Below are 24,742 nucleotides of genomic sequence, written 5' to 3'. Positions count from 1 at the left end.
GCTTTAAATTGTGTTATACAGTTTCTTGTCAACATGTGGAGAGAACAGACGTTCTGCATGAACATGTAGGTCAAACATATACAAATATTTAAGCACTGTACACAAGAGGTTTCAAGTTTCCAGTTAATTCTGTGACATGTGGCTAAAAGTACACATCCGAGGTGACACGGTCCCTGAGAGCTATCACCTTACTGCACCTTGTTGGGACTGGCTGACATTGAAATAGTCTGCCAGCTGCCGACGGGTAGTTTGTCACTGGCATTGGGAAGTATTCAATAGCTTTCTCAGCTTGGAGATGGCTCAGTGAATGAAGCGACCATATGTGCTACTGTGCTACTGTTCAGTGCACGTACCCTGGAGGCAATGGACAGAGATAAAGGGTGTGAATAGATACAATTCCTCCATACATTTAAAGATCTCAGCATTTTTTTTTACATCATAATACTCAACCATAATACTTTATTGTAGTTTAAAGAGATATTTAGTTTGATTTGGTATGGTCCCAACATTTGCCCTATGGCTTTAAGCATTATGTTCAAGCCAACTTGCTTATTTTTCAGTTGAGCTGATTAACATGCATGTTTAAAAAATAATTGAATTTAATTAGGAATTAATCATTCCAATTAAACGTAACTTAAGTGTTTGAAGAGTACGTAATGAAACCAGTAATGTCTCTCGCTTAAAACAGGTCGTTCAAGTAGGCATTAAGTTATAGCGAACTGAAAGGCATTCCTCTCCTTAACCCTCAGCCAAGCTGCAAGGTGAGGAGCTGCTCTCTGTGCAGCCCTGCGCTCTGCTGCTGTGCGCCTAGCCCCTCCCATCTCTCCGCGTAAACTCTCCTATGTGCTCACCAATAAAGCGCTTTTTGTCCATGGGAGGCAGCACTTGAGCATTCCTTGACGTGGATGTCGGTGTATCTCTCCAAGGATTTGATGAAGATCGTTCACTACAAGTGTAAAACATTCACAGAAACTTTTTGTGAGAGCGCGCACACGGAAAACTACAAGGTCTTGGAGTTATATCGGTGAACTGCTCCGTTTGGATAAACACACGAGCGCGACTGCGCTCACAACTTTACTTCTTCGAAGTTAAGGGTAAGAGTTTCCTGTTATGAATGATAAAATAAACATCAAAATGCCATACTTTGTGGATCTAATTCTTATAACAGGACCAAGACGTGCGTAAATACGCGTAAAAAGTGTTATGTATACAAATGCAGTTGAGTTGAATATGATTCTAAAAAAACAGATAGATAGATTAACTGCACATATAACCTGATTCGTTTTCAGTGGGACATTCATTTTTTCAGGTTTATGTTCCCTTATAAACACAAGCCACCACCCATCGGTGTTCATTTAAGTTGTATTTGTGTTTCCAATGCGACAACTCCCTTTAGGGAAACCCTCGGTGTTTTAGTGCAGTTCAACAATAACTTGGTAGTATTTTAAAAACGGTTTTAGCTTACAGCGTGGAATTGTTAAAATACTACGTTTTCTTCTCAATGCATGCAGCTACCTTTTAAAATGCAAAAGAAAAAACACTTTTAATAAAAAATGTAGTTCTTTGTTGTAAGGAGTTTTAAATCCACATGATCGCTCCGGTGAGCCGGTGAAAAGTAAACGGGATTTTACGCGAGTCTGTCGCCATGCACCAATCCTTCAGATCGGCCAATACTGACAATAAAACAGTATTGGAGTAAAGCGTAAAACTTGAGCGTGTGCACGGAGCTGCAACAGCAGTCAGGGCGGTAATGAGGCGGGCTGGTGTGGGACCGCAGGACGCCGTGCAGCATGCAGGGGCCGAGCCGAGAGTCTAGACCGCACCGAGCACAGTTCACCGCAGAGGGAAAGCTGTTTTTGGACCCACACAGGGGGGAACGTCCCATCAACAGGACACTATCGCTGCAATGGTTTTGAGGTGTCAGATAATGCAAAGTCAACATATATTTTAGCATGAGGCTGCATCATACCTGGAAACAAGTGGAGGTTGGCAATATCCAGGGTGCCAGTAGTTCTCTTCTAGGTGTTTTTTCCCTAGTAGTTCTGGTAGATACATTATTTCACTGCAACGCCATGCCTGACTTTGTTAAGGCTTTGAAACAAAAACAAATCTTTAGGAATTCATGAAGCAAATAAATCTGCAACACCATATGATGGATTGATTGTCTATTCAAATATCTTAGCTCTGTCATAGTTATTGGCCAAGTTTCAGTCACAAACATGATTGATTCCACCACGCTATATTATTATTAATGTCTATCAAGAGTAGCTACTGTTATAAATGGGTTAAGCATTTTTATAATACATAGTCTACTATGCATAGTCTACATAGTCTAGTCTACTACTGATTGAAGTGTTAAAAAGTCCAAGAGCTGGATTTAATCAATCATTAGCATGTTTTAGCTGAAGGTGCTGCAATGGACAGATGGATGATACATTGGCTCAGATGAAAAGATATGTACAAGTGGAAATTACGGAGCAGAGCATTGATAAGGTCAAATTCATGAAAGATTAAATCCCTTATTGACCAAGCCACAAATAAACTAACATCCAATAGGACTTATGACTTAACATGTGTAGCCCAATCGCTGAATTACAAGTTAAACTGCAAGTGCATCTGTTTCCTCCAGATGTCATCTATTTTGACCAAATATAATGCCAATAAATTAAACTTTCTCTGAGAGGGTCTTAAAGAAGAAGCTTCATTTTGTCCCAAATAAGTTTTTTAACTTAGTTTGAACTTTAAAAAAAACTTTTGACTCAGTTGCTGGGCTGATGACCACAAAAACATGAACAAACCAGTCCTTGTTTAAGATTAATCCCATTGTGTTAACATTGAAATAAGCGAGATGTAATGATTCCCTATTAAATGAAAGACCCAAACCAACAGAAGCCACACAACTCAACTGTGAATCAAAATATACCCGGGTAAAATACTCGACACATGCCTTTCGGCTAAGATGCTTAATTCATATAAGAACAGTCTTCTGACCACGATCCCTCAAGCTTTCATTCAGATTACCATCTTTTACACAGCCCCCACAAAGAGGCACGCAAAATCTCCTAATCCTTCCTGGGGGCTAAACAGGCGGCGTAAACTACTCCAATGGCCCCGCGATTAACCCCTACCCCGGTGTACGGCTTGTTTCCTCGCCATGTGTTTCCTCACAGGCTGTCATTATGCTGTAGGAGAAGCTACTGTGTCATTGACAGTATATAATGGTTGTAATTGGTTTATATTAGGCTACCAGACACAGCAGCACAGCCACAGGAGACCAATTATCCCTCACTAATGTGGAGAACTTTCAGGCTGCTACGATGCACAGATTGTAACACTTAGAAAACAAGAGAGTGGTTGTGCCAGGGTAGTTTCTTTCTGATGTTGCTGCTTTCTGTTCTCCACACAGCAGACTGTTGTGTTTGCACAGACGCTTGTTGACACTGACATGCGCTGCACTGCTAAAGGACAAACAGAAAGAAGTATGATGTAGGTCTCTATGGGGGCAGATACATAAATGGTGTAAAGTTCGTGTGAATCCACACCTTGTCATAAAAATGATTCATAACGTTTTGGGACACATGTGCAATTGTGTATGCTGGTGTGAGCATTGAGAGAGACACATAAGCACACTGGGTGGATTATCTGCCCCAAGGGACTTTTCTTGCACTCTCATTTTGGTTTGTGGATAGGAAGCACGACTAAGGAGAAGGAGCTCTTTGTCATAAAACCTCAAATGTAGGCAATTACAAATCAGCTCGCTATCACATCAGTGTGACAGTGATTTCGAAACCACACTTTCCATCTGGGATCTGGAAACCAACATTGTGTCAGCCTGAACTGTCATCCTTTTATTTTACAAAATCAAGACTTCTATTTCATTATCTGTGCCAAAGAGCTTGAGCGAAAAGAGCACTGATGTCAAAATCTTCTGCTGAAGATGATTGACAGTTTTCTTCTTTCATTCGTTGTGTTAAGACATGTCTAAACAGATCTGCTTGACATATTTCATGCACTTGTACTTCCTGTAAATGTACTTATTAACACAACTCAGCACAGTTTCTTCATGCAAGTAGAGTGTTGCAACTCACATTTTCCAGGCATTTTAACAGGCTGTGAGCAGAGGACTTTCACATTGTGCCTCGTTCCGCCATAGCTCCGTTTTACGCCAATTAGAGGCAGTGCCTGAAGCATCTTACCCTCTGCATCAGAGGGATTAGAGGGTTAAAAGTCAGGTGCTGAGGCGAGGAGGCCTTGCAAAGGGAGGAGAGGAGGTGGAGGTAGCAGAGGGCAAGAGTGGGGCACTCGCACAGCAGGGAGAGAGAGCGGAGTCGACAGGGCAGAAAGTTGGAATAAGTGTGCGAATATGTGTGTTTGTTTTCCACAAGGCCACGTGAAAGGAAGGGCTTCTCACAATTAGCAAGAAGTATGTGCGAGTGCGAGACAATTCAACATGTAGAAATTCTTCCTCCTTCAAAATGAAAGGCTGCAGCGTGCCCCTCGTCAGGTGCTGCACAGCAGGGGGGCGTTCCCTGGTTGACAACCAAGAGCCTCTCTCTCAAAGAAGCGTCTTAAATAAAACCCTTGGCTTCAAGGGCTTCAGCCTCACACATCAATGCTGACCCAGCGGTATGCTGAGGCAAACCCCAGCCTGTACGCCTGCCAAGCTAAATTGAAGAAGAGCTTGCCGATGCAGCCAAATGATGCGTTCAGAAGAACCACTTCAAAACCTTGCATACATATACACACACATGCAAAGGGATCCGAGGGCTTTGGAGTGCCCCAGCTTGAGAGCAAACCCCAAATAACGGCTGTCCTCCGTGTCCACAGACATACACATGCTCAGAGTTGTACGATTTCACTAGTTTGTTTATCTTCTAAAGCATATGAATAAAAACACTCCTCTCTCAAGCTTTACATTAAATACGGCTTTTCTTGAACTTTCTCATGTTGGTTGGAAAATCTGAAGAAAGCCAAAATATCCCCCGAATTCCTAAACCAACTCCAGGGAAGTATTGAGGGAGTGAGATACAGATGGAAAATGAGAGAGAGAGAGGATGAGAGGGAGGATGCTCATCCCAGAAATTCACCACAAATTGCTGCATTTCAGTAGGCTTGTAAAAAAAAGAAGAGAAACAGCTCTTAATCTAAGGTTGTAATTACCTCTGGCCAGCACTGTAATTAGGAAATGAGCCTTGAACCAGATCTTCTGCTGGGCAAGAGCAAAGCAAGGGCACACACACACACACATACACAGTTTGCCTAAGACCTGAAGTGGGAAACATAGATCTCGCGTTGAGAAGAAGGTCAAATAGTTAACGAATGTTAATGTTTTACTGAATATGGATTGAATGACAGAGTAAATTTGCTCGGTTATGAGGTGTGTGTACCTGTGGGTTAGTGTGTTCCACCCATTGTCCACGACCTTGCTTGTCAAAAAAAGTGGTCACGTTCACACATCTTTTCATATGATCACGTCGTACATACAAGCCGGCACGTACGCGCAGAGCCGCTCTCTAACATGACATCAGTCGTGGTGTTCTGTGCTCCCCTTTAGCTTCATGTCTATTTCCGTTTCTGCCAGGGACACAAATAATGTTGTTATCCGCTGCTGTCAGCGCCGTAAGAGAGCTGGAGGCGACTTAAGAGAGGAAATCAGCATGTATACCTGCCTGCATGTTTATATCTGAATGCCATCGTCTAACAGCCCGAATCTTAAATCACTCAACGCTGCAATCAACGGCCGAGCAGTCGGGACAGAGCCACAACTTGTCACAGCTTGTCGCCCGTTTACATATTCAACATACAAGAAGCACATTACATATCAAAACAGGCATCACACCTACAGCAAACAACAAGCTTCTTTGTGTTTATCCCAACCGTCCTCTGCAGGTTTGCTTTGGGCTATAATTTGGACAAATTGCTGGACGTTTTAGATGATGCCACTACAAAGTGCTCGGCTCTGTAATGCTTTGGGACACATTAAACCAGATGGGGGGAAAGAAAGGGAGTGACACAGAGAGAAAAAGAGAAACAGAGAAGGAGAAGGGTGAGGCGATATTTATGTTTAGCAGATGAACACAGAGGAAGAAAGAAGATTATAGTGGACAAAAAGTATCAGCCCTCTAAGAAATGGAATGACAAATATAGCTTCTTGAAAGGAGAGAAGTATCAAAGTAAACCAATTAGCCAGAAAAGAGAAGAAAGGAAAGATACTAGGAGGTTAAAAGATACTACGAGGGATTTGTCAGTGTACACTTTGCACACATTCAAAACCAAATGTCTCATGGAAAGATGTGGAGAAGGTAGCCTGAGCTATGAGGGCAAACCAAGACAGGAATATTGTTGGTGACAACTTTGCCTTTTACAAAAGTGCTACAGTCATTCATGAAGCTTAGTGGTGAAGATGATTTGCATCTATTTTGAGTGCAGAGTTCCACTTCAAAAGCTAAATATTTACACTGCAGTCAAGGGATTGTCTGCGAGGGAGACATAGTGACCTCAGGAAACCGACCACGGCAGGGTCAGCAGACAAGAGCCCTCACACAGAAGTTACACACAAGGTTGTCAGTCACCCATTCACAAAATTACCCACTACTTTATATCATGCATTAACCTTCACAGATAAGTGAAATGAATGTAAATAACCAAATATAATACTGGGCATTCATTAAAGCATACACAAAAGCCTCTGTGCAGCAGAGAATAACACTCCCACAGACCAACAAACACACGATAGCAGAGTGCATTAAAAATGAACGCTGGACTGTGACAGATTATTTTCAGATGTAAACACTGCACTCTGTATGGGAGCGAGCGTGAGATGCAGGATGACTCGCAGATGGTATATGCAAAGTTAATTGAGAATTCAGGTATTACACAATCACATGGTTTAGTACTCTGCTTTCAATCTTGACATACTCTTTGACTCAGAGCTTAGGAATATGAAATATGGCTTTAAAACAGTGCATGGTGGAAAGATACTGGAGGAGTGAATCTAGTGTGTGAATAGGTGTGTAGTTAAGAGTCCGCCTCTGCTGCAGGAATGGGGGAACATACTGTGTGCATCATAGCTAATTATCTCTTAAACTCTTTTATGACCATGCCTTGAATTGATTAAATACAAACTTAGTCTGCCATCAGAGAACATTTTGATGTAGTTGGTTGTGGCCAAATGTCCCGCATTTATAAAACATCTATCAAGTGGTCACTTTGTGTTTCCCCAAAACCAAGTCATATTTATGACCCCATGGCCTTGATGAAAACATTTTTATATTTTTATTTGGCTAAAATAAATCAATTCATTCAAAGCAACACACATGGACGCACGCACACATTGTTCTGTGGTGATGGATAATGACACAATAATACATTTGGGCCCAACAAGCTTATACGACATGACATTAAAATGGTTCCTGTATTTAATTTTAAAAGCTGAGGGCCTGTTCAGCAGCAATAGCTTGTCTTAAACGCACAAAAACAAACACTTGATCAAAACCCTTACTGACAGAAAGCACAGGCAAACACTTCTATATCCTGCTTTGAAACATAAATAAAATCCTCAAATGTTAATCCTTGTAGTCATTGTGAATCACTTTGACCTTTGATGCCCTCTTAAGGCAGAATACTGTTCACAAGCAGCTCAAGGAGGTGAAACTCAAAGTATCATGCAGATCATACTGTGCTATAAACACAAAACATCATATACTGTAGGGGTTTAAAATGCTGTCTTGTGTTATGTTTAAGTTAACGTTTTAAACACCAATGCACACACACAGACACTCTCTGGCCCCGGCTGATGGGCTGATACCACAGAACAAGGAGCTGACAGAGTGGAGAGCGGTCGGCCTGCATTCTTCCCCTCTGTCGTTCTCTCTCGTTGCCACACGGCCTGCCAGCGCTCAGCACGCTCCCGCACACAGCTGGAATCCACCCAATTACCAGGCCAAAAAAACTTCCTGTTTTGCTTGCGGACAATTAACAATGAACAACAGGGGGGGTGGATTCCAAATAAGTGGGGATAAAATATTTAAGTCACATATTTGGCTAACAGCTAAAACTGTTTTGTTACTTCCAGGGAAAAGAAAACCTGAAACCATAAAAGTGGAGCGATAGCAGAGCAGGAAGCTTCTCCAACTGGTGAGTGAAGCTTTTAAAGAAATCTGACAGTTGTATTATTAAACTGTGTCATTATGTGTAAGATGTGGCTACTAGAGAACAAACTTACTTTTAAAATCAGGAATAGTTTACCATCAGAATACAAAAAACCTTAACTAGCATATGACAAGCGTCATAATAATACACTACTTGGATTTGCATCCAGAAACCTAAATCACACGCTGTTGGCGGTCCTTATTGTGTTAACCGTAACACCCTGCTTCCTCCGAAAGGTCCTTTCACACAACACTGAGCCTCTTAACAAGACTGGCAGGGGAACAAGAGCAGCTCTCTTAACACACACGGCATTTAACAGATACAGTGAGGCTGTGTAGGGTCACAGACAGAGTGAAAAGGAGCAGAGAAAAGTGAGGAAGTTTAGAGTTTACCATGCCTGTCTGCTGAAGTGAGTTGTGGAATAATGAGCAGACTTCTTATATGCCCTTATAAACATCTACAGTGAGTCGTTTTAAAAAATGTATAAAAATCAAACAATAGATACATTCTTTTGACAGAATTGGATGAAGTAATTTTCAATGTATGTTCCAACATATTTAAAAGGATAGTGTGGTGATATTCGACCCTCCTACAGTATGATCTATTAGATTATTAGAAATATTGCCTATTTATCCAAACTCTGATATTAATTGCTCTCTGCCTCTGTATTGATATCCAAAATATCAAAAACACATTAATGAGCTGCACTGTTGCACTGGTTCCTTCATAGCAATGAACATGGGCACTGTAGTTTATCCCTATATGATCTTCCAAGTATGAGATCCAACAACATTTTTCCTTTCCAATATAAATGGTATTTATCTAAAAACGAATATTTACCAGTTTTTTTTCCAGTGAAACATACCTTTGCTTGGACCCTAACTAATATCATCCATCATTATGTCTCTGGGGAGAAGTGTAGCTTTTCTACTTTACACAGCCCTCCTGACCCCTACCCTCTGTCCTACCTCATTCCTCTGTTGTGCTAGTTGTCAATGAGCTGTGACAGGAACTGTGTGGGCTTGTAAAGACACACACATGCACAGGACAAGACTGAAGCCTCGGGCCTCTGGACGCACACAGCTTCTCTCCCTAATTGCCTTAAAGCTCCTGCCTCCGTCCGCCCGGTCGTCCTCAGGGAAAACAGAGATGAGGGGAGAGTAGTTGTAGCTCAGAGTTCTTCTTCTGGGGATAAATTCTGGCTGTAACATATGCACACATTCCTCAGGTTTAGGAATTTGTGCATTTGTACATGCTTGCTAGCTGTAAATTATTTGCTACACATCGGCAATTCATCATGCTAACATACAATGTTTCTGCCTCAATCCTGAAGTTTCAACATCAAAGCTGATACACACTATGATGAATTACGGCACATTATGTGTGTGTTTTACCTGGCTTTTTTTCCTGTGTGCCGACTACACATGGCTGCCACACCTAATGTATGTATTTGAATGAGCTGCACATGTCGAGGCTCCGTATCAGAGTCAAATGTCTGGCTGTTAGCGGCCTGTGTTTTCCATTAATGTGGCCTTTTTTCTCTGCGAGTTAAACTTCTAGACTTGAAGGTGAAAAACAGTCTTAACACACTGTTAACAAATGTTAATATTTCTACCTAAAAGCAAACATGGAAGGGCAAACAAGGGTGCTACAATGATACTCTAACAGAGACAGACACGTTTACAAGCGCGCATTGTTCCGTGTGTTACAGGTCAGCTCAGGAATCTACGGTACTCGCTTAATGACGTTTATCAACGGATGTGAAAGCAAACAAACTGCTTTTTATACAGACAAATTGCTGTTCACTGCTACAATAACAACGCATCATTCATTCCCCTTCTCTGTGTGTGTGTGGCAATCTGACAGGTCTTCTGTATTGTTGCCTTCAGCAGATGTAAGCAGTCTGTGTGATGGCAGGAAAAATAGTTTATACCTCCCTTTCTGTCCCTACAGACCTCCCCTTTCTTCTCTCTCACCTTGTTTGTGCAGTATGAGGAATACTCTGATTGTGCACACCTGTTACGGGCACATTGTGGAGTTACGAGTGAACGTTGATGTAATAATAGACAGTTGCTGACAGATGACTTTGCTCTCGCTCAGATAGTGGGGCTCACCTGTTTAATCAGTGGAGAATGCAGGTCGATGTGATAACCAAATCATGGATTAAAGATTGATGTTGGCTCTAGGGTGCTGTGACATTGGAAAATGAGGATTTCATTTACTCTAATAGGATAGAGAAAATATATGGAAATGATAAAAGTGGAGTACACAACCAATCAAATCAGACGTGTGTCTAAAAAGCCACTCTGACTGTTTAAAATCAAATCAAAATGTGGTAGAAATGTGTAACAAACATATCAACACTCTTCAGGAGGTAAAGGCAGGGCACTGGAGGCGAGCCATGGAGAGGCATGTGGGGGCGGGGGGGGGGAAATGTGCTGCTTCACTGCTATTTTGCAAGCCAACCTCCCCAGTGCTGGCGCGACACCAACTCAGGCAGTAGTTTCACAATAAATTCCTATGTGTCATCCTAATCTGCAGCAGTGATCTTCATTTCACATTTATCTTGTGTGTGTGCGGCACATGTCTGAGGTGTTTTTTATGGAGGTAAAAGCCCGCAGGCCAGAATTACAAGAAAAATCACAAACGGTTACTCTTGGAAAAGGGGTAGCACTGCACAATGCCTGCCTTCAAATGGAGGTTGCAGAATGGGAAAAAATCCCACACAAAAAATAACCATGTGTAACATATTTACTGTACGTGTACAACAAGATTTATATTATGTCATTAAAACCTGCATTTAGAAGTGATTCTGTCTTACTTTCAAACCATACTCATTCCATGACAACATGCACTACCAAAAATGTCACAAGTCATAGTGAACAACAACCAATAAATAACTAATTTGTCAATCAACAATAAATGCCTTGCTTCCTTCCCCTGCAGACATAGCAATCATCTCTTACGTTCTTTTTATGAACTTCTTTCACTCAGATTGACAAAGTGAGAAATGGTTGCATGCAAAACCAGTTGTCAGACCTTATTGTAACTGCAGATGTGAACACCTTGACCTCGAATATATGCACACAGTCCGACAGAAAGACTGCTCTCTGCTAATGAGCTGTGAGTTGGTGTGTGTCCTGTCCAAGTTTCTGTGGAAAGAATTCACAAGGTAAACAAGCTGGTGTTTGCACTACGCACTGCCCTACGTATCTGTTTACCATCCCATTTTTTTTAGCCTTAAGCTCTCACAAGGTCTTCAGCCTAATGAACACTTTGACAACTACAGTTGCCTAAAGACCCTGCAGGGCTTTTCATAAGATTCCAGTCATACTCATGCCAACTACATGAACAAACTTGAGAGTGTGAAAAGAGGTGAGCAAAGGAGCAAGGTGAAGACAACAATTGTAGGATGTGTCAAACAAGAGTGGCTCCTGTAAGTTGTCCAAAGCACTGATGTACAGAGTGTGTTTGTGCATGTATGATGTTGGCGCTTTGACACAATTCCAGTTGAACTATTCTACAGTATCAGTTAAGACTTATTGAACTTCCTGGAAGCCAGAGGACATACTCAGATGAGTCACAGCAGTACTTTTAAGGAGCGAGTGAAAGATGGACAGACCGATGAGCAGACAGGCAGATGTGTTATTATTGCGATTGTTTCCTCAGCGAGTACGTGTGACAATGTTTGTCTAACAAGGATAGTCAGGCTGCCAGTCAGCCGGTCTAACAGTCTGTCAGTGTGCCTGCCTGACGCCTGACGCCTGACGCCTGACGCCTGACGCCTGACTCATACACATTTACTTGAGCTCCGATTTAAACCCTTATAGTTGGATTGCAACAAAGGACAAAGGTAAAAAAAACAGTGTCAACAGCCAGTGCGGAACTTGACTTCATCTTTTATACAAAGACAAGAATGATAGTTTAAGCATGCTGTCCAAATATGTCCTGACAATGACACACATACTTTGTATCAAGGGATATAGAAAGAAACAACCTTTCAAACTCTGAAAACAAATATCCTATACACATCAGGTAGATAAAGATCAGGTGGCTTGGTGAAAGAAAAATAGCATTGCAGTCATGTTGGAGCTGGAATGAATGTCAAAGAGCTAGGCAGAGAGTCGGCGTGTGCACACATCAATCCAGGCTTGTGGCGGACTGATAGAACTGGTCCATCCAGCCACTTCAAACAGTAACCACACACAGCACAACTATTGCCCTGTCCCTGCTTAAGGCCAGATCCTCTGATGTTTGATTTAGAAGACTATAAGCCGTTTTGAGATGTCACTTGCTGTATCTTACCAGTTTGCTTTGGGTGTCCCTATCAGAAGGACAAAGCTCTGACACAACACTGCTCCAGGGTCAGCGAGCCAGACAGTACAATCAAGTTTTGATTCTGCAACGAGGCGTGAACTGTCACACACAGGATATGAAGGCACAAGCCAAGGCCTGGAGAGATTCCAGCTATGTGACAGTTGGATGTCTTATTTATTGTTTCCTGGTGATATAGCCCTCTTTCACAAATCAGACTTCTTCAATGGTTAGGCTTGCTGCTGTGTGAGGGAAATGAAAACAGAGAAAGAGAGGGAGTAAGAGACAGATTGTAAGTAAAGCAGAGAGGTGTTGTTTGTGTTTCTCTGACACTCTTCTGTGATGGATTCAAGCCAGGTCCAAGATAGACTTGGCAGAGTAGTGGGGTCAGGCTGTTTAGGTCACAGCGTAAAGGAGGGACAAGATTGACTAAATGTTGTAGGTGCAAACACTGCAGAGAATAAGAAAAACAAATGAAGGCCGATGCTGTCTGTTGTGCACTGAAACTCTTTGAGTGTGTGTAATGTGAGAGTCCTGTGGTGAAGATCTCAGACAGATGCGATATCACTATCTGTCCAAGAGAGGTCACAGGGCAGGGTGCACTGATAAAAGACGAGTGTCAGTGTTGAGACATAGCTTACTGGGCAAAACAAGAGGGCACTGTGTATACACTGAGAAAGAGTTTATACACAGAGAGGAAGAGAGAGTCTACCTCAGTGAGTGCAACCTCCCCCTCAAGTGTGCCTTTATAAAAACCAAAATCAAGTCTAGCCCCTACAACACTATCCTTCGGCAATAAAACAAAAGGAAATGGTCCACATTTCGTTTTGGAACTCATAATGCCTGACCTCTTTGCTGGAAAGCTCAGAGGAGGCAGAGCCAGACTGCAGACTTGCTCTCTCAGAGTCCCAGTTCTGGTGTAGTTTGGCTGCCCGGCCGCCTACCTCAGCCCGATTCTGTCGCCTTACTCCCTCCGCTCTACTATGGCGTAGGTTGTGTTATTTACTCAGACACACGCCAGAAGTTTTGGATTTCATGTTCCCCTGGAGGAGCAGAGAAAGCACCTGTTGTGGAGACAAGGAGCAGCATGCTTCAGGTGTACGTGTGTGCGTGAGCGTGTGTGTGTGTAACTTGAGCTGGGTGTGTGCCCGTGTTGCACAGGGCCTGTTATCTTTGATGTCTGGGCCACAGAATACTGAGCAGCAGTAGAAACATTAAACTGAGCCTGACCTCTGACCTCAAGGAGTTGCTCTCTGCCTCACAGGCTTTGTTGTCCTTTGGACTGATGCTATCTGACCAGATAAATTCTTTCAGGGTTTTCTTTTTTTCCATTTGGATTTTCAATTATGAAATCAAACATAGTTCTTAAGCACAAAAGGAAACGCAAAATGGAACTACCGACTCCGATCATAAAACCAAACAGAGTTGCCCCATTTCACTTCTATAGTGCAGCAAATAAACAGTGTTTTTGAGAATATTGTACTACCCTCCTGTTCACCCCTGGACTGTATATTATGGTCTCTTTCAAGTCCTCCAGCTACAGGCTCTAATGGTAAGGCTTCACACCGTCCTTAGCAGGCCCCGTCTGAAGCATATATCTTCAGATGAAAAGGGCTGCCTTTCACACCAAAAGTAAGCTGCTTTGCAACTCATTTAGATGTGCAGAATGTATGGAGCAAAATGCGTAGAAGACAGAAGGCATAAGAAAACAAAAGTAGGAGGAAGCCCGACAGGATCCTGCCTGTTGGTTGAGTTGATGTTTGTGTTAATTAAAGCTACAACCCTTGGACATCAATCAGCCCTGGCAGAGCTAAAGCACAATGGATGGGACTATTATAGAGTCTTTTATTGTGGTCAGTCTGAAATCAGTTGGAAAGCTTTGTTTGTGCAGCAGTAATACAACTATTACAGCGCCTAATCCCCCTCCATACCACTACAAAGCATGGCAATGAGTTTGTGGCTTCAAGATGAGTATTGCCACTGACAGACATAAAGCTATCATCTTTCTTTCATTCCACATATCCGCCTCTCCCGTCTGTGTTTGTATTCTGACTTTGATGCCAATGCAGTTTTAGTAAAGCATACTTTTGAAAATCATCTCTCTTTTTCTAAACGCTACTACTGCATTACACATGCTTTGCAGCCAAGCCTTGTATCTGTGGTTTGTCACTAATTTGAGCATATTATATATATCCAAGCTCTGAGCTTGAGAGATTCAGTTTACTTTGATAGGACAACATTATAAAAGGAAAGAAAATATAGCTTTTGCATGATCAGATTCATTTCAGTATAAATACATTTAAATAAATCCCAAAATGGGAAGCCTCGGACGATGAGTGACACCTACACATTTTGTCTCAAAACATGCCTTCCTTTCTGATCCATACATGTTCTGCTCGCGTGTTTTACATAGTTTGTTTAACCTGTGTTGCAATGAAGCCTTACAATAGAGAGGCAAAAAAACATGTCTTTCAAAAAATACTTCACTGCATTACACGCATACCAACAACCCCACATTTACATAGCTGACATTTTCAAACTCATAGGTGTGCTTTGTGTTTCTGTGCAACCATGCTTCTTTCTCACCTGTGCTACTTTTTAAGAAAACTTTTCATCGTCTGAATATTCTACAAAACCCATGTTTAATTTCCCTCTTGGCCCCTTTGTCATGTTGACGGATATCCCCACCATGTTGTGGATAACGGGGTCCAGCTGTGCCAATGATGTTACTGACAGTATAAAAGGATGGGAATACAGCAGTGTGTGTTTGGAGGTAGGGTCCATTGTCTTCTGAAAGGATTCATCAGAGATGTAAAAGGGTTGTTAAAAAAAGTTGGGGATGGGGGAATTGAGGGCTCACACCAGCTTTCTCTAGGTGCCTAAGTCATCATTTACAACCGATATGATGTCATGTCCCTGTGCTTCTGTAGTAAATCTACACTAGGAGTGGCTACAGTCGTTTATTTTAGTAGTGCACCCTAGTGAACTGAACCCCCAGACCTACAGCACTATATATCATACTCTAATGCACATGCCACAAGTATTGTTCCTTTAATATATTTAGTCCTAGAAGACAAGGGGCCTCTTTAATGGGAGTATGCACTTTGTAGTGTGCAGCCTTATCCCCTTACTTGGCTTGGTGCCCCCCCCCCCCCCCCCCCCCCCCGCCCCCGTAGTCTCTGGCCAGGCCTGCTAAATAATGCAAGTGCACAGTGACCTACACACACCGCAGTTTTCTTCCCCCTCTTGTACCCTTCATTGCCCCTCCGTGTTGGCCTTCAGCTATAAAGATAAGGGCTCTTGACGCATGGCCCGCCGGGATTTAATTGCTGAAGCCCACTTCACCCTCCCACAGGCCTTATCCACCTCTCCACCCCGGTGCCCCTGCTGACAGAAACCTGCTTTAGTCTCCGCTGTTCCCCTGCCTTTGTTTTCTTCTCCTACTCATCTCGAATAGAAAGAAAAAGCGGTCGAAGAAGTGAGCCAAAGGAGAGGGGAAATGCTTTCTTTCCCCCCCTTTTTATTGCCTCTTTAATGTTTCTTTTCAAGGGGCTGACCGTTTATGTCTCATCGTGTTGCGCAACGACTTTCCCATGCTTCTATCTTAGTATTTCATCCTTACTGTTTCTGCCCTGATACTCATCAGCCAACACGTTTTATTCTCATACAAGCCCCACAACTAGACACAGATGCAAGAACAATTGTTATATAAAAGATCTGGTCACATAGCTGTTTTAACACCTATTCATAAAAGCAGCACATCATTCATCCAATCCATCGTCTGTTTATTAACCGAAAAAGAATTCCCTGTTAAGCTCTAAATGCCAAGCCAGTGAGACAGACAAGCTCACTTTTTCAGACTCAGCTGCTGCTTGTCTCAGGAATGTCTCAACAAGCACACAGGGGAGAGAAAAGGAAATTACAACTCAAGAGAGGAGGAGGAGGAAGGCAAGAAGGGAGGGGGGGGGCATTCCTCCCTGCGAAGGATGACAAGCCTGTCTTTCTACTATCTCTCTCTAGACCCTCCACCTGCACTCACTTCAAAACATTTAAAGTTAAGGCCAAAAAGGCAGAAGTCACTCAAGATGGTATATTCAGTGGATCCATTCTGTAGTGACGCCACATTTGCGCCTTATCTTTCCCACTGATAAGATCAGCAAAAGTCACTCGTTTCCAGAAAGAAAACAGGAGAATCTAACCTAGCAAGCTCTGGTTTAATCTGTGATCTGGCTATATTCACTGCCTGAACCTCTACCCCCCCCACCACCCCCCCCACCACCCACCCACCCACATCCACCACAGTGTCTCCTCTACTGGGTTATCAGATGTGCCTGGCCCAGTTTGGAATGAGGCACAGTCAAATAAACATTCTGCCCAAGGGAGCTACGCTAGTATCACCACGTTGAGTGTCTTGGAAAAATATTCTCAGTTTTATCTTGCTTTCCTCTCATGGAGGCCTTGATGTTGTTGTATGTTCTGGCACTGGACCCTTTGAGCCGTCTCTTGCACCAAAAGTCAAAGCTTCTCTATCTCAGAAAAAGAAGGAGTTGGAATATGTTTGGATAACTTCAGACACATTATGATACATCTCTCAGATGAACGGTAAAGTGCATGCAGGATTCCATTTGAACAGGCACCCTTTAATATCAAGTAGACGTTGATACACACAGTGGTGAAGTATCCTGGAAAGTGCAGCTCCCCACACATAGTGATGATGTAAAAACCTGAGACCATCTGCATACGCTCCAGCTGTTGCTTGGTTCTCCCTAAGCCCTTCATCTCCTGTTTATCTTCACAAATCCTTTTGTTTTCCCTTGTTCTGTAAGCAGACGCAGCACAGCAGCCACACTTTCTCTCTCATCATCGATTCTTAGGCCTGAAGTGAAACCTCTCTTTCTCTCCGTGACAATCTTTAAACGGTTTCGCCAATCTTTAAACTTGTGACTCCAGTCATTATTGATAGCTACAATACCATTTTTGATTTCCAATGGTAGAGAATTCAATGTAGATACTTTGGACTTCTCCGAGGCATGACCCAGAAACCCGTTACAACTTTGACCATGTAATTACTCACCTGTTAAAATGAATTTCCCCTAGGCACTGTTTAAATGATGGGATAACTACAACCCTTCACCTCTGCTGCCCATTCAGCTGTAGCCGACGGCAAACTTTCGCCATCAGATGTTATTGATACTTTGTGGACAAACATTTCCATAAACAATTTCAACACTTAAGGGTCCAATTTGTATGCATGGTTGCCAAAGTTGAGTTAGTTATTCTGCACTGTTAGCAGGTGCTGACTATGGAAACTAGTTAGCTGCTTGGTTCAATCAAGCCTTGCTCTTTGAGTATAGTCATGTTTTTGAGGTCTGGCTGCACACAACATCATTTATGCCCTGTCTCCTATTATCTGAATAATAGGAGTAACATGTTGGCAGTAGGGTTCAGGCAAATGCCACGGTTGTCTTAAGTTTAAGAAGGAAAAATAAGACATCAGGGAATCCTTCCAAGGAGGTTGCAATTTCAAGGAGGACAAGAAAGTATGCTGAAAGAGAAGAAAAATAAATGTCATAGCTGTGGTGTGATGAGATGATGTATCCGCCTCTCTGATAGGAGACATCAGCCATGCTTCCACACCTTGCTCAATGTTTGAATATAAGACATTGAACAAAAACAGAAATGAATGTTGTAACTTTAGAGGAAAAGAACCAAGATAGGAAAATATGATGAGGAAAATAAAAAGTCCAAAGCTACATCTTTGACATTTCTTGTGTAATGGTCGACAACCCTAGGTAAGCAGTGAGAGAACAGAATGTTCTCCATCTGTGTAAAACTTTAGGTCACACATACTTGGCTTCTCATTCAGGTATTTGTGCAGTGAAGACATCAACAACTGCACCATTTAAGGCCCTAAAGTAAGCTCCCTTAAGTTGACCAACACACTGCTTTTGGGCATTATACAACTTTAGAAAGCAGGTTTGGAGATATCAAACCAAATAAGTACTTTCTGTTGAGTCCTTGAAGAGTAAAAAAGAAGACAAAAGCTGTCTAAAAAAGAAAATGGTTAACAGATAAAGATTTTTACTTTCACCCCAAGGCCATCTCACTCCATATAGCAGGAATGGTAAACTGTCACAATCTTGTCTGCAACTAGTTTCTTCTTTATCTCCCTTCATTCCTCTCTCTTTCCATCATCCCTTTCCTCCTTTTCAGCCCTTTCAAGTACTGTGTTGATACTCTACCAGGGCGTTTGTTTTGAAAGGCTTGGGCTCAGGTGAAAAGGGCTTAAATCACGGTTTCATATCTTCCTGAAGATCTACACAGTACTCTTTTCAGTCTCTGTATATTTCATCAAGTATTAGAGACACTGGCAAGCAGCACTTGCTGTCAGTCTGCGTAATGACGACATAGAAAGTGTGAGTTATTTATATTATGTCTTTGGTCAGAGAACAGCTCCAGACTATCAGTAAAGCTCCTCTCCTAGCTTAGAACACCAGAAAGTAAATCATCCACAGTTGTATGGCCACATGCAGCATGGCGAACATACAGCCAAACAAAGTTGACACGGTATGGTTATATGAAACTGGAGAGACCAGAGCAGTGTGTATAGTGATTGAGGGGCGTGTGTGATTTCAGTGTTCAAAGACAGAAAACTCTTTAATGCCACTCAATGTTTTCACTTTGAATCAACATTTTAGGAACAAAACAAGTTCAATGTTTTCGTTGATGCTGTGTGTCTGTGTCTTTCATAGGCTATAAAGTCTGTCATAAACATAGGGAGAACAGATAACTCTGACCCCACAGCAACCAAAATGTGTGCACTGCGCTAAAGTAAATAGCAGTGGGTGGGCGGCTTACAAATATAAACTATTTTATTCTAACACCAACACACACATTAGCATATATATTTATGTATATACATATATGTATATATAAACATATACAGTATATATATATACAGTACATGTGCTTGTGATGGCCATCTGTAGCATTATTATAGAGGGAACAAAGGTTTTGGCCTCCTGCAATACTATCTATTACACAGATCATTGCAGAAAGAATGCGGCACTCCTTTAGCCAGAAAAGCATGGCTTGACTCCATTCTGTTAACTTTTCCCAGAATATAGCAGAAAACTCCCTCTGAAACCTGAGGTTAGGGCTACAGACCTATTGTTTGAGAGACCTTGTGACAAAAGACTGCCTTTGATCACTGGCTATGCATAGTTAAACCTTTGATAGTAATCTCACTCTTTGAAACATATTAAAGAAACACACAATGGCTAACATAGGAACAAGAGGATATACAGAGAAAATATGCTTTGATTTAGAAATTACACATTACGCTGCAAGTATCCCACATGTCTTGGTGCAACTGTCAGATGGTACTCAACCAAAACAAGGCAATATCAATATTATGTGTACTACTGTTGAACCCTGTTAACACTCTGTAAAGAAATGACTTGTATACATTCTCTGGATCATTATACAAGTCATTGACAGTTTATATTTTCTCTTGTTTTAGGTTGAGCAAGGAGAGAGAAAGAGCCTGCACCATGAAGATCTTTCTCACTCCGCTGATGCTCTTTCTGCTCTTCCTCCTCCTTCCTGATGGGACCTTGTCCAACGACTGCCCAGAGGGTTGCTCCTGTTCCACGCCAGAATCCATCTTATGTTTCCAGAGACGCTCATCTACCATTCCTAAGGGAATGCCTTCACAGACACAAAGTCTTTACCTCTTTGCCAACGGCATTGAGAGCTTCACAACGGAGGACTTTGATGGTCTGGAGAACCTGGAAATGCTGGACCTCAGTCAAAACAAATTGACTGAGCTTACAGATAGGGTGTTTGAACCTTTGACCTCTTTGAGAAACCTGGACTTGTCATCCAACCAGATCACCCACATTTCAGAGGAATGCTTCCAGGGTATGGTGCTGCTTGAGCGCCTGTATTTATATAGTAATCATATTGAGACCATCCACCCTGCAGCTTTTAATGGCTTGGAGCACCTGCTGGAACTCAAACTGCAGGGAAACCAATTGACCTCCCTGCCTGCTCTCTCAATGCCCCGACTACTGCTGCTTGACCTTCGCTTTAATGTTTTATCCACCTTGGGTCCTTCAGACCTCCAGACCCCAAACTTAGAGTCACTCAAATTGGGTGGTGTGGGGCTAACCAGCCTAGATAAGGACCTCTTAGCTAGTCTAAAGAACCTCCATGAACTAGACATTTCTGAAAACAAACTTGAATCCTTCCCCTCAGCGCTAAAGGAAACCCAGGGGCTGATTCACCTCAGCCTGGCTGGGAACCCGATGGGTCCGCTTAAGGTTCAAGACCTGCAGAACCTTGGAGAGCTGCAAGAGTTGGACATTAGCAGCCTGAGTTTGCAAGGGCTGCCTGAAGAGTTCCCCCAGCTCCTACCGCACCTCAAAAAGCTCATTGTAGCAGAGAACCCCTTCAACTGTCTCTGTACCTTAGCATGGTTTCCAAGATGGCTGAGAGCCCAGAGCATCACCCTAGAAAGAACAGAGGAGACCCGCTGTCATTTCCCACCAGTCAGTGCTGGAAAGGTATTGGAAAGACTAGAGCACAGGGATTTTGGATGTCCTACAACAACAACAGTTACCACAAGTACTGTCAAAACTACTACTACTACAACCTTGCCTGTCCCTGTCACTACCTTACCAAGCACTACTAGAGCTATTCCAGCCCCAAAGGCCAGTGACAACCCGAAGGATGAAGATGTTGACTCTCCCCTGCTTCCTGTCCCTGCATCCCCAAGTAGCAGCAGCATAGACACCGACGAGGAGCAGCATTTCTGTCCCCCTCTCACCTGTCTGAATGGGGGTACTTGTCGTTTGGACAAGCATGGTCAGGTACAATGTCTCTGTCCACATGGCACCTATGGCATGTATTGTGAAATCAAAAACCTTCATCTGCCTTCACCACCTGAAGCTGACATTCCAATGGAAACTGCCAATATAGATTTAGACATCAGCTCACATGAAGCAACTGCAACCTCCATTCTGCTGGACCTCCACCGCTACATTGAGATGCGGCCTTACATCCGTGGTATTCGCCTAACCTACCGCAATCTCTCTGGGCCAGACCGCAGGCCGAATCATCTCAGCCTACCAGCATCCTTCCCAGAGTATACACTCAGAGGTCTCCAGCCAAACTCCACGTACCATGTGTGTGCTAGTCCATTAGGTGCCCCTATTGGCGTGGACAGTGTCTGCACCGAGGCCCATACAGTTGCTGAAAGCAGTAGCTCTATTGCATGGTCAGGGGAAAAGAAGTTGACCACTATGATGGTGCCTGTTATTGCCATCTTGCTACTGTTGGTATTGATTGCAATAGCAGTGGGAGTGGTATGCTATCTTCGCAGGAAGAAAGCAAAGGGCCACCTGGAGCTAGACTGTGAGCCCTCCCAGCTAGAGTTGGATGGAGTGAAGGCTGGTTTGGACAATGGGGCACTGCCTCAAAAACAGCCCCAACTTATGATCCCGGAACCTGCTGTTCAGAAGGGCAATCTGGAATATGAGGTGTTGCTACTACAGGAACAATGTACATCAAATAACAATATGAATTCACACAAGCTTTCCTATTTTTGACACGTGGCATTGACTACCTAAACAAGGATTTTAATTCTTCAGCCCTTTCTTTCCACTGGTGAATTACAAAGAATATGAAATGCTGTTGTGAAAGAATTGGAGGACACTGTTTCAGCCAGTCAACAAGCAAAGGAGAAACTGGACATATATTTAAATCAATGCCCTTTGGTTGTCAAAGTAGACATTAAATAAGTTCATAAACTGTTCTTTGGACTTCAAAAAGCATTGAAAGTGCCTACTCTCGATTTACATGCTGCATCAATAAAGTTTCCCAGCTCAAATAGTTGGAATGACAACCTCTCAGCTGTGATGCTGGGACAGATGGTGCGTTGCCATTGGCTGAAACTTAGGGCTAAGGGACTGGGTGAACTGTCCTTTATCTGTTCATACAGGAGAGAGCACTGAAATTGGTTTATGTTGTCTTTCCCCATTACACAGCCCAACTAAACACTACCAGCAATAGATTGTGCTGTATGTTGCAACTCTTCAGTACTATCCTTAAGGGATCAGTACTTGCTGTGAATGACCTAAGACACCAAATGAAGTCGCGCAGAGAAAATACATTATGCTTGTATTGCTTTATTTGGCTGTAAAACTATTTTTATGTTTTGTATGTATGTTTTTTATACTGTGTCTATGTATTTTTTTTTACTGTGCAACATTGTGACTGTTAACAGCCTTATATACCCTGCACCCCCCACCTCTTGTGACTAACAGACAAAACAGCAGATTAAAATCTTTGAAGATTAAAACTCGTTTGGTACCAGCAAAGTCAATCAAAGGGCTTTGCCCTCAGAATGTCAGACAGTCTAAGTAGATGTGAGTCTGGACAGACTCAAAACTAAATCACCCTTCTTAATTCAGATGCCCTCAGCCTGCTTTGCCATTACAAAGGGAGAAGGTAAGCAGGCTTACAAAAGGTACAGAGGGAAACAATACTGTTTCATACAGTAAAGAGCATGACTTTATTACACTAAGCACTCCCGTGACTGTACGACAAAAGAGAACATCATAGACTATATTTATTATTTATATTCACAGCAAGGGACATTTTATCCCTTAACCACAATTCATCTACATCATATCACATGGCCTGGCCAAACACAAGCAAATCAAATAGTGTATTGTGCTTCCCTTAGTACAAATAGCATGCTCAGCATAATGTTTTGAACCATTTCTTCTGGCCACCTTGCATCTAGGCAGATTAGCTCAGTCAGACGCACAAGAGAAGTAAACTTATTTACAATGTTGTTTAGAGGTAGGGTACTGAGATCCAAATCTGTGATTATAGAAGTAACCTGTGTGTGTGTGTGTGTGTGTGTGTGTGTGTGTGTGTGTGTGTGTGTGTGTGTGTGTGTGTATGGATCTGTCAACGATAGTGATAGTGCAAGACGTGTTCTGTCTTGTGCAAAGACCTGTAGACATCAAGTTACTATCAGTCACCCTCTCTATCTGCCCGCATGGCAAGTAGTACATTAAGCCTCAAACAACTCTACCTATTGTGTAGGCAAAGACACCAAAGACACATCTCTGAATGTCTGTAAAGTTACCTTCCTACAGTATTCCCAGCACCCAGTTAGAGGGTCCTTGCTAACATAACACCTTGCGAACCCAACAGCACCACAATCAAGCAAATGCAACTGGAATCTTCTTTTGAAAGATAGAATACATTAAAGATAACCAAGTATTGTTCATTTTTCCCTGTTGATTTTGGGAAGCTCTTTTTTGTCATTTATTGCTTTTTTTAAATTGTGTAAACATATTTGTACATGTGAAAAAAAGTGATATTATCATTAAATGAATATCCAAAAATAAAATGAACCGAGTTGTGTTTTTTTTTTTTTTTTTAGTTTCCACCATTTTCTTGTAAGAGGAAGGCTAAGATTGACAAGCAATGGGGGGGATTATGTTTGTCTTTGACTTCCCTTTCCTTTTAAACCATCACTCAACTTAGTGAGGGAAGACATGAAAGGAGGGGGAGTCCAGGAAAGAGACAGAAAGGTAACAAAGGTATAAGTGCAGGAGTAACTTTGCTTATTTTATTATTACCCACACTTTAGGGCTTGGATGTGTAAATTAAGTTAGTAAGATGTAACCTCTTGGCACCATGAATGTCTTTAATAATTCAATGTCAATGCAACTGATACATTCTTGAACAAAGTGGTGGACTGAACGATCAACTTTGGAAATCATCCAGGCCAAGAGTTTAATGTGTGCTTTCATAAACGAGAAGTCATGAAATTGCTCCTCACCAGCAGTGAGCTGTAGGCAGGGACATTAAGATTATGATTGAAAACACACAGGTTAGGGTTGTAAGTGGATTTAACCATTGTGAATGACTCACTGGTCTAAGCCTAATGAGCGAGCATTGTTTGCAAACCCACACAATAAACAGGCTGACCACCCATGTGTTTTATAGCTAGGATGTTGGTAGGCGATTGGTTCAGCATGCACGCACACGCCCACACCTACAAACAAACAGCAACACATACTGGCTCATAGCTTAGAGCTACCAACACAAACACATAAAACAGCACCACTTCTGTCATGGAGGCCTATAAAAGCGTTTAGAGAGAGCAAACTTCCTAGTCAAATAACAGAAGACACAATGGACACAATATATTCAACTTGTTGTTAAAGAGATAAGCCTGTTTAAGCCTGTCACC

The 24,742-nt window shown here is 42.4% G+C and overlaps 2 protein-coding genes across 4 annotated transcripts in view; one reads left to right on the top strand and one right to left on the bottom strand.

Moving 5' to 3' along the window:
• Nucleotides 1-24,742, bottom strand: part of LOC117492303 (mitochondrial import inner membrane translocase subunit tim16-like) — a 108,564-nt gene that overhangs the window by 33,840 nt on the left and 49,982 nt on the right. The gene's annotated exons all lie outside the window — the stretch shown is intronic.
• Nucleotides 748-23,889, top strand: vasnb (vasorin b). 2 transcript variants are annotated; one of them, XM_034142476.1, is made up of 3 exons: nucleotides 749-1,094; nucleotides 8,075-8,136; nucleotides 19,988-23,889. In XM_034142476.1, the coding sequence occupies exon 3, from the start codon at nucleotides 20,019-20,021 to the stop codon at nucleotides 22,074-22,076; it is 2,058 nt and encodes a 685-aa protein (XP_033998367.1). In that variant the 5' UTR covers nucleotides 749-1,094; nucleotides 8,075-8,136; nucleotides 19,988-20,018; the 3' UTR covers nucleotides 22,077-23,889. The 2 variants fall into 2 exon arrangements, with proteins under 2 accessions (XP_033998368.1, XP_033998367.1); XM_034142477.1 differs by lacking the exon at nucleotides 8,075-8,136 and having other exon boundaries at nucleotides 748-1,094.

This window comes from Trematomus bernacchii, unplaced genomic scaffold, assembly GCF_902827165.1.
Source record: "Trematomus bernacchii unplaced genomic scaffold, fTreBer1.1, whole genome shotgun sequence".
NCBI lineage: Eukaryota > Metazoa > Chordata > Actinopteri > Perciformes > Nototheniidae > Trematomus > Trematomus bernacchii.
Note: the sequence above shows the minus strand (reverse complement) of the source record. Positions and strands in the feature narration are given on the sequence as shown.